The sequence below is a fragment of the Empidonax traillii genome, unplaced genomic scaffold (genome assembly GCF_003031625.1).
Source record: "Empidonax traillii isolate 1590-97213 ecotype Southwest subspecies unplaced genomic scaffold, ASM303162v1 scaffold161:size1573837, whole genome shotgun sequence".
NCBI lineage: Eukaryota > Metazoa > Chordata > Aves > Passeriformes > Tyrannidae > Empidonax > Empidonax traillii.
This window is the reverse complement of record NW_020955354.1, coordinates 1,169,888-1,185,190: the sequence shown is the minus strand read 5'-3', so window position 1 is coordinate 1,185,190 and position 15,303 is coordinate 1,169,888. Positions and strand designations below refer to the sequence as shown.

General features: G+C 41.7%; 1 protein-coding gene across 1 annotated transcript in view; it reads left to right on the top strand.

Moving 5' to 3' along the window:
- PDIA5 (protein disulfide isomerase family A member 5) overlaps window positions 1-15,303 on the top strand; it is a 101,370-nt gene that overhangs the window by 68,661 nt on the left and 17,406 nt on the right. The window contains exon 14 of the mRNA XM_027885120.1: window positions 2,140-2,270. Coding sequence (XP_027740921.1) covers window positions 2,140-2,270 — 131 coding nt within the window. The remainder of the gene's footprint in view (window positions 1-2,139; window positions 2,271-15,303) is intronic.

The following is a 15,303-nucleotide window of genomic DNA, read 5'->3' as shown; positions in this document are numbered from 1 at the left end:
TCCATGTAGGGCTGAAGGAAAGCCAATGAGACCAACAAAACCAGACCTTTGACTGCACTAACAGCTTTTCTTGGGTGGTGTGCTGAAGTGTGCAGAATTAAGTTTGATATGAAAATTATGACAATAGTTTCATTTCAAAGTAAATTGCTGGTACAATTCTCACTTAAAGTATGCATTATATATGCATATATGTAAAAGTATGCATATATATATATATATATATAAAATATGCACTTTCTTTAGGTACTGTAAGCCTAATGTATTTTCTGCATTATTCAAGGGGAAAAAAACCTGCCAGAGTTTTGTGAAGTTTTTTAATCATTTAACTGTGAGTGCAGTTGGCATGAGGAATGTAATATTAACTTTTCTCCTCTTATTTGATGGGGAGTGGGTTGTGTGGAGATTTTTTGGTTTGGCTTTTTATTCTTTTCTTTTTATGTTACATCTCTGAATGCTTCAAATCATGTAATAGATACGGTCTGGCAGCATCTTTGTAGCATGTTGAGAAGCTTTATCTGTATTTTACATTTAGGCACAGTGCTCCCTTGGTCTCCCTGCACACACTGGCTCCAGGCTGCTGTATCCATTTTGGATTTTAAGTCCCTATCCTTGTTTCACCAGTTTGCTCGAGTGTTTTGAGCTCTGCAGAATTTGTATTGAGTTAACCAGTGAGGTTGATGCTGCCTGCACATACTGGCAGGTGACTAAGCAGCAAGGAAGAGGGAAGGGGTGTTGATCACTTCTGGATCCTGCTGTTCCTCTGGAATACTTTTGTCTGCAGCCTCGGGTAGTCAGCAATACAGGTGAAGCCCAGGCAACTTATCTCCTGCTCCTTACTCCCGAATGTTCCCCAGCTAGAGAGGCAATAGAATAACATCCTTGTTTTCTGACCAGGGATAGAATTGTCACAGCTGCACTGAAGCTGGTGGGGATAGGGATGCATCTGGGGTGTGGGCTGGAGATAAAAGTACAGCTTGTCCCACTGTTCCAGGGGGTGGTTCAGTCACAGCCATGGACGTTTTGGCTCTGGTTCCTCTTTGGTGACTGTGCTGCCACACAAGGTTGTTACCAGTAGCTGGGTAGCTTATTTCAGGTCAGCATGGAAAAGTTTGTGTGAGAACAAGTCACACCTCTGTAACTGTAATCAGTGGTAGCTCACACCAACTGTTCGTGTGAAAATTCAGACCACCTGTCCTAAATCTTTAACAACTGGAAAGTCAGCATTGATGGAAATAGGATGGATGTCCACCAAGTGACCTTGGGTAGGACTTTAAAAATTGAGTTTTTCTCTACTTGGTTTTTATGTATCTGATATAACTTAAAATGGTGTCATTCAAAGTGACAGGAAAGTCTGAAAAGCTAATTTATTACCAAGGCGACATATGAAGGTCTTTATACCGTGGCACCATTCTGATGATTTTATATAAGTAATCACTATTTAAGATACAGCAGGAGTGAATTTAATGAGTCTCAGAGAAGTCTGTGAGCTGGTGAATAGCAGAAGTTTTGTTAGAGGCGCTCTAGGTGTGCAGGATTGCTCTGATCTAACCAGTATGTGCAGTCATAATTGAAACCTGACATTCTCTTTATCAAGGTAAAATATTCCAGTTCAGTCACCCCCAGTCTTCCAAGTGGAACAATGCTGATTATTGCGTCCTGGCTTTAATATCTGTATTCAAGAGAAGGTCATGAAATTCTTTATAGAAGTTTGCATGATAGTGATAAAGAGTACAAAAAGGATGTTTGAATGGAAGATGCTGTTCTATATCGGTTGCCTTTTGATTCCCCCTGCTTGCTGTTCTTCTCAATTTGTGCCTATGGATGACACAGTGATACAGGAGCAATGTTTTTTCCACCCAGCTGTTGGATGCAACGTAGGAAATCTTTATTCTACATTTCTTCTCACATGCCTGAGTACAGTCACTTGAATTATATTTTTATTGAGTTCCAGAAATTAACTTACATCTTTTTTACTGTTATCTGGTGTTGAAAGTACCGAGCATGTTTTTCTACTGCAAAGGCACCCTGAAGGATTTTTTTACCTCAGTTGCCTCATGGTGTTTATGACCAGGATGATGCTACTCCTTTTCCCACTTCTAGAAATGTTTTCAAACCAATCTCATTGTCTTTCTTTTCTAGTCCTGAAGCACCACCTCCACCTGAGCCTGCATGGGAAGAAAAACAGACTAGTGTTGTCCACCTTGCTGGTGAAGACTTCAGGGAGTCCTTGAAGAAGAAGAAGCACACCCTTGTTATGTTCTATGCACCATGTGAGTAAAACCTCTCTGCATAGATGGGTTTTATAAGTCCTACAGTTTATGAAATCCTGAATTAATTCCCTCACTGTCCCCAGACTTTTAAGGGTAAAGACCTGATTCTGAATATAACTGCATCGGAACATCATTGTATTTTTATAAATGGAAACAAAACAGTTTATAGGGGTTATTTAAAGAGCTATTGCATTGATGCAGACACCAAAGCAGGCAGCGGTACAACAACAAAACAGATTTATTTTCCTCTGCTGCATTTTATGGTCCATATAACAAAATGTGTTCCTTTATAGTAGCACAATAGACACGGAGAGCCTGACTCATTAGTGCAGCACTTCAGTAATGAAATCGATACAGTGGTGTAGGAGAACAAATTTTGATGGAAGAAATTTTGTCTGTAATAAATCTACATTTAAGTCTCCACTGGGATAGCTCCCTTCTCCCGATCTGGTTTGCGTGCATCACACACAAACTTTCCTTTTGAAACTCCTGAGAATATTTCTAGAGAAGTTTTGAATCGGGCTCTTTATAAATAAGGTGAAATGGAGGGACCTCTTCTGTTTTCCTGTGCCATCCCAGAGACAGGCAGACTGTGCACAAGTTCTTAATTTTTGAGGGGTTTATCAAAGGGAGCAGTTATTCCAGGCATTTAATATTATACAGAATTAACTTGCCTTTATAGCACCATGACTCAGCCCCCTAGATGCTACAAAATTTCTTCACTATGACATGGCCAGCAATTAATGGATAACCTTCAGATAAACAGTTACTAACTTGCTCCCATTAAGCTGAAGGTATTTTCCATAAAGAGAGAAAAAGGTCCTTAATGTTTAATCAGGCAGCCCCTTATTTTGCTTTTCTTTTAGAGAATTAAACATGAATGCTCTGGGGCTCCCACGAAGGGATGTGGGAGAAAGGAGGGGTGCAATTCAGAAGGGAGATTTCTGGAAGGTTGTTAAAGGAAAAGGAAGGGGATGTAATCCCTTCTCAACTCCAGTTCCCACCACCTATTGACTAAAAATTGCCCATGTGCCAGGAATTTCTGATTCATGGATCTCAGCTGGTTAAGAGGAGCAAGTTGTAATTTTAAAATCAAATGATTGCTCATGAAATGGTAAGATTTAGGAGTTTCTTGAGTTCTCTTTACCCGATCGGTGACTTTCTATGGAAGAGAGATTTATTTCCGTTTTGGTTTTTAGCTGCATCTTTTTAAGGCATTTAAATTCTTAGTCCTTTTTTAAGGCCACATTTAAAGCAGAGACACTGTGCAATGAGTATACAGCTCCCAGGGTTGAAAGCATGAGGCGGCTTGTCTGATGGGCTAATTGTTTGCAGTTTGACTTCTACCCTTACTTCAGAAGGGGTGAGTAAAGATCAGCCTGGCCCTATCTGTATGAACAGGCTGTAAAGCAAGGCTTGCATGACGTAAAACTGTTGGGTCCCTTGAGGCTGCCCTTCAGACATGTTTTTGCACTGGTTTTGACAGTGCTGCATGAGACCACCTGTATACAGGACAGAAGGGTGTTAACTGGTACTACTTCTGGCCTTCCCCTGACTCCTAAGACTGTCAGTGTTGCTGTTGTGGTGTCACTATGTGGGTCATGCAGAGTTTCTGATTTGTCAGATTCGTTCTCTCTAAATGTGGAAGTGTCTGTGAGCAAAGCAGAAAGCAGGCACAGGCGGGGAGTGCAACAAGCCTGCCCTTCGTTGGGTGCAGGGGAAAGTAGCAGCTGAATATTTTAAATCTCTGGTTTCTGTGAAATAATCATTAATGCAATAGAATGGTACAAATCATTCTATTGTTCCAGGTTTTCTGCAGTGATAATGTGCCTCCTGCTAAATTTGATAGATTAGCTTTTGTTTACCGTTTTCTCAATCTTGAGAACTCTTGGAGCTTACATTGTCAATTAGTCTTAACTTGCTTCTTTTAGTGTTGAAGGAACACTGCTAAAATTGCAAGTCCCCATTATCTCAAATAGTTTTCTTTTTCTATTCAGATCTTAGGTCAGGGCAGACTCACAGTATGGTACTCCATTCACTTGTGACTCTGTGGCAGTATTTGTTACACTTACACATATGCTGAGATATTTTAAGATTGGGGGTGTGTGTATACATGCATATATAAAGTATGTTTATATATAAATATTTATGCTAAGAAGTGTATCTCTCATCTGTCATTAGAATTTAAAGTAGAAAGTTGAATATTTTGACCTTTGTCAGGCTTTCAGCTAGAGTGACAGACCTTTAGGCAAAGGCCACAGATATATATCTTAGATGCAAAATGAAATGAGATCTGGCTTTTCTTTGGCAACTTCCAGTCCAAATTACTTAATATGTATAGGAGAACCATCAATCTGCTGCAGTGCCGATAACTCTGGACTGAGCTGAGTGGTGCTTTAATGGTTCCAAACTGTGCTTCACAGTGATTTAGCTCTGGAAGAGAAGACTGCTATATCCTCATGGAAAAGATAGGGAACTCATTACTCCATCAACCTGAGTATGGTTGAAGCTTAAAGGTTATCCCTGATGCCTGTGGAATATTTTAAGGACTGAGAATTGGAATCAAAACTCTTGAAATTAAGGGGGAAAAAATCCACTCCTGTGGATTTGACACTCACAGAGACTCCTGCTCTTGATTTCACATTCCCATTTCTCCCTGATGGCACCTGTGTGCCCAATAATGACTGATTTGGGGTGGCAGGATTAGTAGGGGTGAGTCCCCAATATTGATTTGGGACAGAAGTGTCAGCTGCCGAAAACCAAATGCTACTTGTGCCAGTAATGCTTTAGATGTGATCTTCATCTAAACGTCCATTTTGTGGGTCTGTACCATGCCCCCATTGCACACAGGCTTGGGCTGCGTGTTGGCACTTGTTAGAGCTACTCAGGAGTAGCACTTGGAGCAGGCTGCTGGCATCTGTGCTGCACAGCACCTGGCCCAGCAATTCTCTGGACCCCTGTGGGGCTTTTGTGGTCCTAAGGTGTAATTGTTATCCCACTCACGTACCTTTGAGTTCAGAATGCCTAAAAAAGAGGAGGACAATGATACCATCTGTAAAACTGAAGCATGGAGCCACAGGTGTGTATTATATCCTGGGGAATGCTGTGAGGGATTCGAGGAGTGTTTGAAAGCAGTAGGTTTATTACACCAGCATTTGAGAGGCCTTTGTGGAATGTATGTATGCCTGTATTCTCTCCATGGATAAGCTCTTAAAGTACTGGATACCATCAACTACTTGATGTTTCACTTGGCTTTGTCCAGAAATGGGGGGAGATAACTTGTCTGAGTATAGTTTGAAGTGAGCACATAGCCTGGTACATGCATGGTCAGGATTTGGGAAGCTATGGACCATATCAGGAAGTGAGCCAAGTGGACAAGAACAGATCTAGCCTAGTTAGACTGCAGGGCTGAACCAGCCACAGCCAGAAGTGTATTAGGTGCGTGTCTATGCTCTGCATCCAGGGCTTGTTTGAGGACTCACAGCATTAAAGCCTGGAATCCTGGGACGACGAGTTTGCATTGATGCTTCTTCTGGGATCAGCTCACTGACTTTCCTTCCTTCTTTCTCTAACATCCTCACTGTTCCTACAGCTTATCTGGAGGTGTTTTATCTGCATTTTTACTTTCATGTGCTCTTTCCACTCCGTTATCCCAGATAATTGAGATTTGACTTTGTCAATGCATTAAATTTTAACCTTCTACTATAGCACTGAAAACTGCAAAATAGAAGCAGTTGGTTGTGATTAGTTGTCAGAATCACAAAGGGTAACGAAGTTCCAGTAAATAACATGTCTTCACAGTTGGAAATGTTTTTGCTGCATTACTCAAACTGAAATTAAGGGACAAAAAGAATGATTGAAGCTACATGAGCATTTTTGAATGAACTAGGGAAATGCAGATAGTTCTTTGTGAGTGTCCTGTGTTTTTAAAGCCAAACTTCTGTGTGGAGAAGCCCTTGGAATCCTACATAGAATTTCTTGGCAAGCCTATGCCAAGATCCATACCAAATTAATGGCCATTCCATTCTCTAACTAAAAACTCTCATGGTTCCCTCTTCCACCTTGTTCATCTCTGGGATTTAATATACCTTTTTGATGTCATACTTTGGTGATGTGACCATCAAGCCCTAGCTAAACACTCCCTCAAATTTATACTGGATCTTTTGTGCTTTTGTAGAAACAGTTCAGAGCCAGGGATGCAGACTTCATAGCTGGATATCCTCAGTAGCATTAGACAGAGCTTCACCAGCAGCTCAAGGCAGCTGATCCTTCCCTTCTCCTCAGCACTGGTGAGACACAGTTGGATTGCTGTGTCCAGTTCTGGGCTCCCCAGTACTGGAGGAACATTGACATATTGGAGTAAATCCAGTGAAGGGCCACGATGGTGATTAAGGGTCTGGAACATCTGACATATGTGAGGAGAAGCTGAGAGAGCAGGAACTGTTCAGCCTAAAGAAGAGGAGGCTCGGGAAGATCTTACCAGTGTGCATTGAGTACCTAATGCGGGGGTAAGAAGAGAGAGCCAGACTCTTCTCTGCCCAGGAACAGGATAAGAGGCAATGGGCGCAAATTGGAACACAGGAAAGTTTGCTTAGACATTTAAAGGAGGTGGTGGGGTTTTTGCTGTGGTGGTGGTTGAACACTGGAATAGATTGACCCAAGAGTCTCCATCCTTGGAGATACTCAAAACCCAACTGGACACAGTGCTGGGCGGTCTGCTGAGATTGATCCTGCTTTGAGCAGGGGAGGTGGATTTTCAGAAGTGCCCTCCAACCCCAGCAGTGCTGTATTTTTAGGAATAGTAGTACTGGACTTTGAAATACGCTGTCCTAAGGCTGTGGGGGTTTTATTTGTTGATTTTTTTTTTTCATCAAGTTCTGATTTTCTTGAAATAAGAAAGGCTTACTAACACCAGCTACTAATTCTTGCACAGAAGCACAAGATGTCCACTTGTGAGTTATAAGAATGAGAGACCGACACATGAAAACACATTCATGTCATTTTTTGGTTGAGATTGCTGCTTCCAGAGAAACTACAAATAAATCAATTGTGTCAGAAAAGGAATTATATATATATAATAGACCAGTCATTACAGGTCCATATAGTGGGGGCAGGGCATTATGTTTTGAGATCAATCACTCAGCACTGAGCAAATTCATTCAGTTCCTACTTTTGTCAAAACACAAGTTAGTAAGCATTCTTAAAAAATAAGACTTTCAGCAGCAATGGGAAGTAGTAGAGGGGAAATGCTGCCTTTTAATGGTTCATAAGGGTGGCAATTGCCAATGTTATTAACTTGCCAAATGGCCTCAGTTTGTGGGACTCAACAGGGTTCACAAGAATGGGTATTTTTAATAAATACTTTGCTGGGAGCTGATTTCCGGTTCTGTGTTCAGCAGTGAAACTTTCACTTTACTGGAAATTATTTTCATCAGATGGAAAAGGTTATTTTCTGGTGAAGCCTGACCCACAGGGGTTACCCAGAGAACACTTGGAAATAAACCATCCTGAGGATGATTTTAATGAGGTGGTTTTGTATTGAGCAAGTGGCTGTACTGCTAGAGGGATGTGCAATTAAAAGACATCAGCTTCCTTGACTCTTCACTTGAACTTTTTTGTAGGGTTTTTCTTTCAGGGCTGGAAGAAGTGAATGAATGTGCCTAATCTGTGTTGCACCTGATAAAATCCCAGAAGACTTTGAGATGATGTTTGAGTCATTAAAAGGCTGTGTGTTTTTCTAAGCTGTTTGTGGAAGATGGTATGTGGGTATTGACAAAGAGAGTCGAGCAGGACTATTGACGTTATTGCTGTCTGATGGGTCATCTCCTGGACATCAGTAAAAAGTAAGAAATCAGATAAGGATCTGACTAAGTCAGTCCTGCCCATCCCTGTGTGTTTCATTAGCACTGCATAAAATGTTGAGAGTTAAAGCAAACCTGCATTAATTTTACCCACAGACTTTGTTAAAAATATTAACTGTTCTATATCTTGGTATGCTCCTTCTATGTCTTTTCACAACAAAAACTACCGTGTTTTTTCTGTCCAAGGTACGTGTCAAGGAATATACAATGACAAAAAGCACTTGGCTGAGAGTCCTTGACAGAGTGGGTCTCACTGTGTGCACAGAGGGTGCACATGGTGTTTTGGTTATTAAAGTTGACAGCCAGGAGGGCCAGTGTGCTCCTCCAGCCCTGGGACCCAGGCTGTCATCAAAAGCTGTTCTGGAAGAAGCAGCAATGTTTCATTTTCATCCCTCCTGTTTTTTGAAGTAAGCTCAGAGAAAGCTGGTTGCACCATATCTCAGCCTTTGCATAGGCACTTCTGGTGATATAATGCTGTGTTTTGGCTAAGCTGGACTACTGTAACAAAACATGGCAAATTTGACTGGCTGTGAGGCCTCAGCTGGTGGTTGCTGGGCCTGAGATGGGCGATCTGGGTCTCTGCTGGGTCACTCAGCAGACCTGGGTGGCATAGTTCTGTGTGAAGTGTGCAGAGAAAGGGAAAACATACTGGACAGCTGAGTTAATGAGTCCAGACATGCAAAGCAGCAGCACAGTTGAATTCAGTGTCTCACGATAGCCTCGGATTGCTCCCACCAAGAGGTTTTCCTGTCTCTTGCAAGCACATCTTGTTAAGTTTTCATTAGCAGGCTGTATCAAAGAGCCTGAACAAAATGTGTGTGTTTGTAAATGAAGCTTAAGCTATCAAAAAATTATTAAAAACATGCTGAACAGAAGGAATCCCTTTCAAGGCAAAAACCCTTGCAGGAAGGATTTTCTGGTTGTTGGTTGAGGCAGAGGCGAGGTCTGGACCCTCTGATAATGAGACTTTAAATCCTGCGTGGGCTGGCACTGCAGAATTTTGATATGTTAGCTGTGCCACTAACTGCTTTCTCTCCTGCATTAGTGGTGCTTTTGCTACAGGCACACGTTAGTGAGGTGCCTTCCTGTCGGTGTAAATAGTGCTGATGCCACAGAGCCCCTTAACAGGCTGGGTTTGATAAAGGATGAATTTTATAGAGTGGTCTCTGCAATCAGGCTGGCAGAACTGCTCTTAGCCCCAGCATTTGTGTCGAGGGTAATAATTAATGCTGAGGGAACAATTTAAACCACTCTCAGAAGTTGAGGCACCTCCCCAGCCTGTGTGCAGCGGTGATGGAAGTGCTCAGAAGGGGCTGTCGTGGAGCTATGGTGTTAAACTAAAATTTGTCTGGCTGATCCACCTCCTCTTGTTTTATAACCGTAGCATGTTACAGCTCCTTGATTTGGTGTGCAGAATGTTACCTGTATGTGAACAGTTCAGGATTGTGAGAAGGGAAGAGGAAGGAAGGGTGTGCTCTTGACCTGTGAAATTCTCTCCTCACAGACACACAGCTCTTGTTGTTGCAATGTCACATAAAGTCTCTGTGGGTATATTAGATGTTTAATTATTAATATGCCACCCAACCTTATGTACTGTCATGAAACCCATTTCCAATAAGAAATATGCTTTTCCTGGTGATGTGTAACATTGTCATAATAGGCTGCTTTTGAGCATCTGTTAGCTCAGATGAAATTCCACAGTGCTCTACCGACTGTTGCTATCTCTGCAGTGTATCTTCTGTTACCAATTGTGTCCACTGGCATGTTAGATGGAAAAATTATTTCATTTGCTCTCTAACTGTATTTGAAGTTAACCAAGGCTGGTGCTGCTGTTGCCAGCTTCATTTGAGCCGCACAGGCCAGTGACACAGTAGAAAATGCAGCTCTGCTGGAACTGACGCTCAACTTTGTTCTGGATGTAACTATTGCTCTTTAACCCTTTCTGTCCTTAAGTGACTTGCTATATAGCTTTCCATCTTAAAGGATTGCTTGTTGCCAGATGCTGAGTGCTCTCATATCATCTGTAATTCACTGCAGTTAGTCACATCCGTGCTTTTCGTAGTGTATAAAACAGTCCCGGAGTTTTGTGCCGAGTCTTTTTCCTCTCCTCGCTTTGCAGTTTGGCCTGCTCTGATGCCTTTGTTGCTGCTGTTGCAATTGCTCATATCTAAGGCTGTGGTTTGCAAAGATTTGGGTTCTATATGCCTACTCTCATCTATATACCTAGTGATACAAAATAAGAGTTCAGATAACTTAGAAAAAAACAAAACCCAACAGCAGGCTGTGAAATTGGTAGCAGTTTGCCTGTTGTTAAGGGTAGCAAGACAAGCTATGTTTGACCCAATGCTTAAGTGAAAACCTCATAACCTTTTTCATATCAAAGGACAAATCCCTCTCTTTCAATTACTAGTATCTCGTATCTTGGAAATATTATTAAACTGTGGTGTCAGATCATGTCACAAAATGAGCTTTGGGTCCAGATATTCAATTAAAAGGACCTCCAGTTCTCTACTGGTAGAACAAAAGAGAATTGACCTTTCAGTAACATGTCTTTCTCAAATCTGCCTGTGGATTCAATAACTTCTGTAGCCACACGAATTGCATTGGTTTAAGCAGTATACCCATTTTCTGCTCTTATCTGTGCAATTACTGTCTGTGGCCTGTCTCTCCTTGATTGACCAACTAATATTCTTGTTTTAATTCTAGTTAATCGCTTGGAACTCTTGAAGTGGAAACAGGCTTTGCTTTACTCCGCGGTCTGCGAGCTCCCGGGTTTGCTTTGATAGCTGTTGCAATGTGCTGCTTTCACTTGCTTAGAATTGCAGTCATTTAAAAACCAATAACGGAGGGCACTATCTACCCCTGTTATTTAGACAGTGATGATTTCAAGCAGAGATGGGGAATTGGAAAGTCATTCTCTGCTCTGCACTTTGCACGCTGTGGGCTCCATCCTGCCACGTGCTGGGCCCTCCGAGGCCCTGGTGGTTTCGTAGCTGAACAAATGGAGTCAGCACCTTGCAGCCCTGCTCCCTGTCAAGCAGGATTGTGAACCCTGAGAGTCACTTAACCTCTTCCTGACTCCATTTAACCTTGGATGTAATGACAGAGGGGAATAATCACATCTGTCTCTCTTAGGGGCAATTTGAAGTGTAATTAATTGATATTAGTTAAAGCATTTGAGATCACCCGTTGAGAGGTACTAAAGGAAGCCAGGGGCTGAGGGGGGAGCAGAGCCCTTTCTCATGCTGAGGGTAGAGCACAGACAGCACAAATGCCGCCGTCTCACAAATCACTGGGCTTTCACATCAATTCTAAGGAGTTGGCCAGGACTTTGTTATGAAAATACTGACAGCTTAAGTTAGAGTATTTTGATATGAAAACAGTCTACATTAAAATGTGTGCGTGTTTAAACAGTCTTTTTGGAAAAAAAAACAAACCTCATGTAAAATGTATGCACTCCACTTTGTTACTTTATTTATCAAGATTTTATTATATACAAGATGCTAAAAGAGCACATGGAAACAACACAAGTCGGGTCATACATCATTATGCATTAATGATGGGCAGAAAGTTCAAGGTGGTGCTTTCTGAAGTCCAGAGGCCTGATCTGCACTGCTGTGGAGCCATTCCAGCTGGGATGCTCAGGTCAGGGTTGGCAGGGGCCGCCGTCCTCGCCTGACCGTGTGGCAGTGCTGGCATTCCACTCGGAGACACTGACACGAGGACAGCCAAAACATGTCACTTTTGTAGCAGTTTCAGCTCAGCCATGCAAGTCAAGCACAGCTGCCTTCTGATCAGGTAGAGGACCACTGTGTGAAAGCATCACTTTCAGAAAACCATTTCCTTTCAGACTAAAAGTCACTGGTGATGGGAAATGTGAATTTCCTGTCTGAATTTGACTGGCTTCAGCAGGCAGACAGCTCTGGAGATTACTTAGCCTTTGGCACCCAGCTTGAGTAGCTGGTTGTAATGAAAATTAGAGACTGACTTTCTCGATTTTTATCATTTCTTAATCTTTGGATTTAAGCTGTTTTCACACTGAGCTTCCTGACACCCTTTGCCACGAAACATGTCTTTCTGTCCTGTTATTTTTCTTACGGGTCTTCTCAGCCCACTCCAGTTTGAACTCATTCTTGATTTGTGCACCCAGAACTGCAAACAGCACTTTGGAGGTGCCAGGCATAGAGGCCATGTCCACACCTACTTAATATTTTAATTTATATATTCAGCGAAGCTCCTTTTGACAACTCCATCATTTTATTTCAAAGCTATATGGCTAGCATTGTTTGGATTTCTTTCGGTTCTAATACATTTAAAGCCCCTTATATACTTAAAACATCATTATTACCTCTGTTGACTGTAGATACTGCTTTGATGTCCATTTGCTTCCTTTATCTATTTTGTACAAATTGTTAGCTTTTGATTTATATTCATTAAAAACAGCTTCACCTTTCTTCTATGTGCTGTGCTAATACAGCTTCCACTCTTCTAAGGAAACTTGTACTGTTCAGCTATAGAGAGGTTATATTATATCACCGGGCTTTGTAGTTTCAAATTAAAGAAAGCATGAAGTAACTTAAAGGATGTTTTTTCATATTTAAGCAAGTAGAAACCTGTGGGTTTTTGGAAAGAGAACTTGATTCCTTTAGGCAATTCTGAAAGTTTGATGCAGTTTTATTTTAAATGTAATAAGGTGACTTACTGTACAACAGAGTGCATCTGTTTCATGCACTGCTTTGGAGACATCTTAAAATTGCCATCTGGTCCTAATACCTTTGTACATTGAAGGTTTAAGAATCTCTAAGTTTTTCTTTTGACTTACTATCATCTCTAAACAACTGGTTAAAGAAAACCCCATTCAGTGAAAAATTCTCCATTTGAATGTAATAAAGACATATAAGTTATTCATTAGATTGTTCCATTGCTTTGAAATCCTCTGTGTCCCTTCTGCACCCCATGGGATCCTGCAATTATGGGAAATGTTTACAATTCAGAGAACAGAATATTGTGTCTGTGGATTTATTGAGTTGCTACTGTATCATATCAGTTTTTGTGTCATTCTTGTCTTACCTGACAAATGGGTTCATATTATTTTTTCTTCCATTTCTTTTTTGTTCCAAAAAAAAAAAAAAAAGAAAAAAGTTCACAAGGTGATGTGAGCACTTAGTAAGTTTTTCTGTGATATCTTTGGTTTACGTCATGTAACAACTGTGTTGTGGCATCATTTTGGAAATCACATCCATCTCAACCCTGCAGTTCTTTATTTCTTCAGAAATGCCTCTTTGTTCCTCAAAGCAGTGTTTCCATGAGGATGAAGCCAGCTGGGCACTCCAGCACCTTTCTGTGCCCAAACCCGTGCTGGCTTGTTGGGTCTTTCCTCAAAGACACCCAGAGAAGATGCTGTACCATGCAGTTGTTCCTCCTGTCAGTAAATTCAGTCCATGAAAAATGAGCTGTGCTATATATTTTTCCATCACTTCATCTCCCAAAAGACTCACTAGCTTTCCTTTAAATGCCTCTCTAATGAGAAGACACTTAATCTGACTCCCTACCCCCCTCAGTGATAATGGGTCTCAATGAAGCCTGCTTGTTTGCTTGCTTGATTTCCCTCATCTGCTGTTCATCAGCCATTCCTTTTGAACTTTTACCCACAGAAACCCTATTTTTCATATGCTGAATCAGTCAAGAACTACATTATTTTCAAGGTGAGGAATGTGACGGTGCCTGCCATGACTGTACCCTGGTGTGCCTTCCCAGCTCATACAGCATGAATGGTGGAGAAAAACCCTGTAGAAAGTACAGGGTTCATGTAAAATTTTAAAGTTGTAGTGCAAAGGCAAGGAGAACTTGGAACCACTCAAGTGCAGGTGTTCTCATAAGGATGCAGGGACCTGTGGTTCAGGCAGGGAGCCCTCATCCCCAACAGGCGTCAGCAGTCAGGGAGAGCAGATACCACCATGGGCTGAAAGGGTGGGCCTCCAGAGGGCCAAATTTGAGCACAGAGGTGAGAATGTCTGGCCAAAGCTGTACTGAAGCTTTATCCTTTACTGATTTGGAACAGGGAATGGCCTTAACACACGCTACTGCATGTGCCTTAGATGTCAAGCTCTCTTGTTTTCCTACCAGGTGATGCAACTGTGTTTCTGCATTAGGAAGTGGTGTTATCTTGAGATGTGCAGGAGTGATTAGAGGTCTTGGGTGCCAGCATGGGCATCCTCTGGAAAGGCTGGATGTTCCAGAAGCATGTTTCTTTCAGATTTCTCAAGGCAGGCACAGAAAATGACTGTTCAGTTCACATCTGCTCTTAAACCCGTTGAGATCAAATTTGACACTGTTGTAAAAACGAAGAAAGAAAGCAAATTGGTAAAGCAAAGCCGTGCATCTGCTTTAGAAGTCTCTGCTCCCAGAAGTGCTACTTTCAATGCTGCTTAGTTGAAACTCCACTTCTTGTCCTTGTAGGAAGTCTGTGCTTACCACAGCACACAAATTATTTAACTAAAATTAATTTTCCCACTTGTTTAGTCCATAGTGACTTCCTGTCCTATAAATATTTCTGAGAAAGGGCAGGACCTTTTGGTTCCTGACACATTACCCACACCTTCAGATGCCACCAGTTTAATCACTTTTCACTGCAGCTCATCTGAAAAATCCTTTCTAAGGAGGCTGTACTCTTCCTATCTTCATGTACCGTGCTCTGTACATTTCCTTTCTTTGCACTTTCAAATCTAGAAGATAGTGTTAACACTTAAAATAAACGTGTGATAGTGGGTGCGAAGAGGGAATGGGGAGAACAAGTTTTCCGTCTGTCAAAATGAAGACATCAACCTCTGCTTTTATTTTTTTTGGCATGTGTGCTTTAAATAGAATGACTGGGTTGGGTGACTTCCAAGTGTTTGCTGTGTTTGGCAATCCTTCTAAGTTGTAACAGATGAAGTTCTGCTGTTCCATATGATGTGCTCCTTCCCCTTTTTTCAGTGACTCCTTGAAATGCCTTGGGAATTCAGTGTAGCATTCACATCTGTTCCGTGGATGGATGTCCAAGGCTAACAAAATACCTACTGGACTTGGAGGCAGCTCTGCCAAAAGCCATATGGTTGTGTTTTAGTTTTGCAAGCAGAGTGCAGTAAAGAAAGGAGGTTGGGCCAAGAGAGGAGTGAGGGGAGGAGGAATGG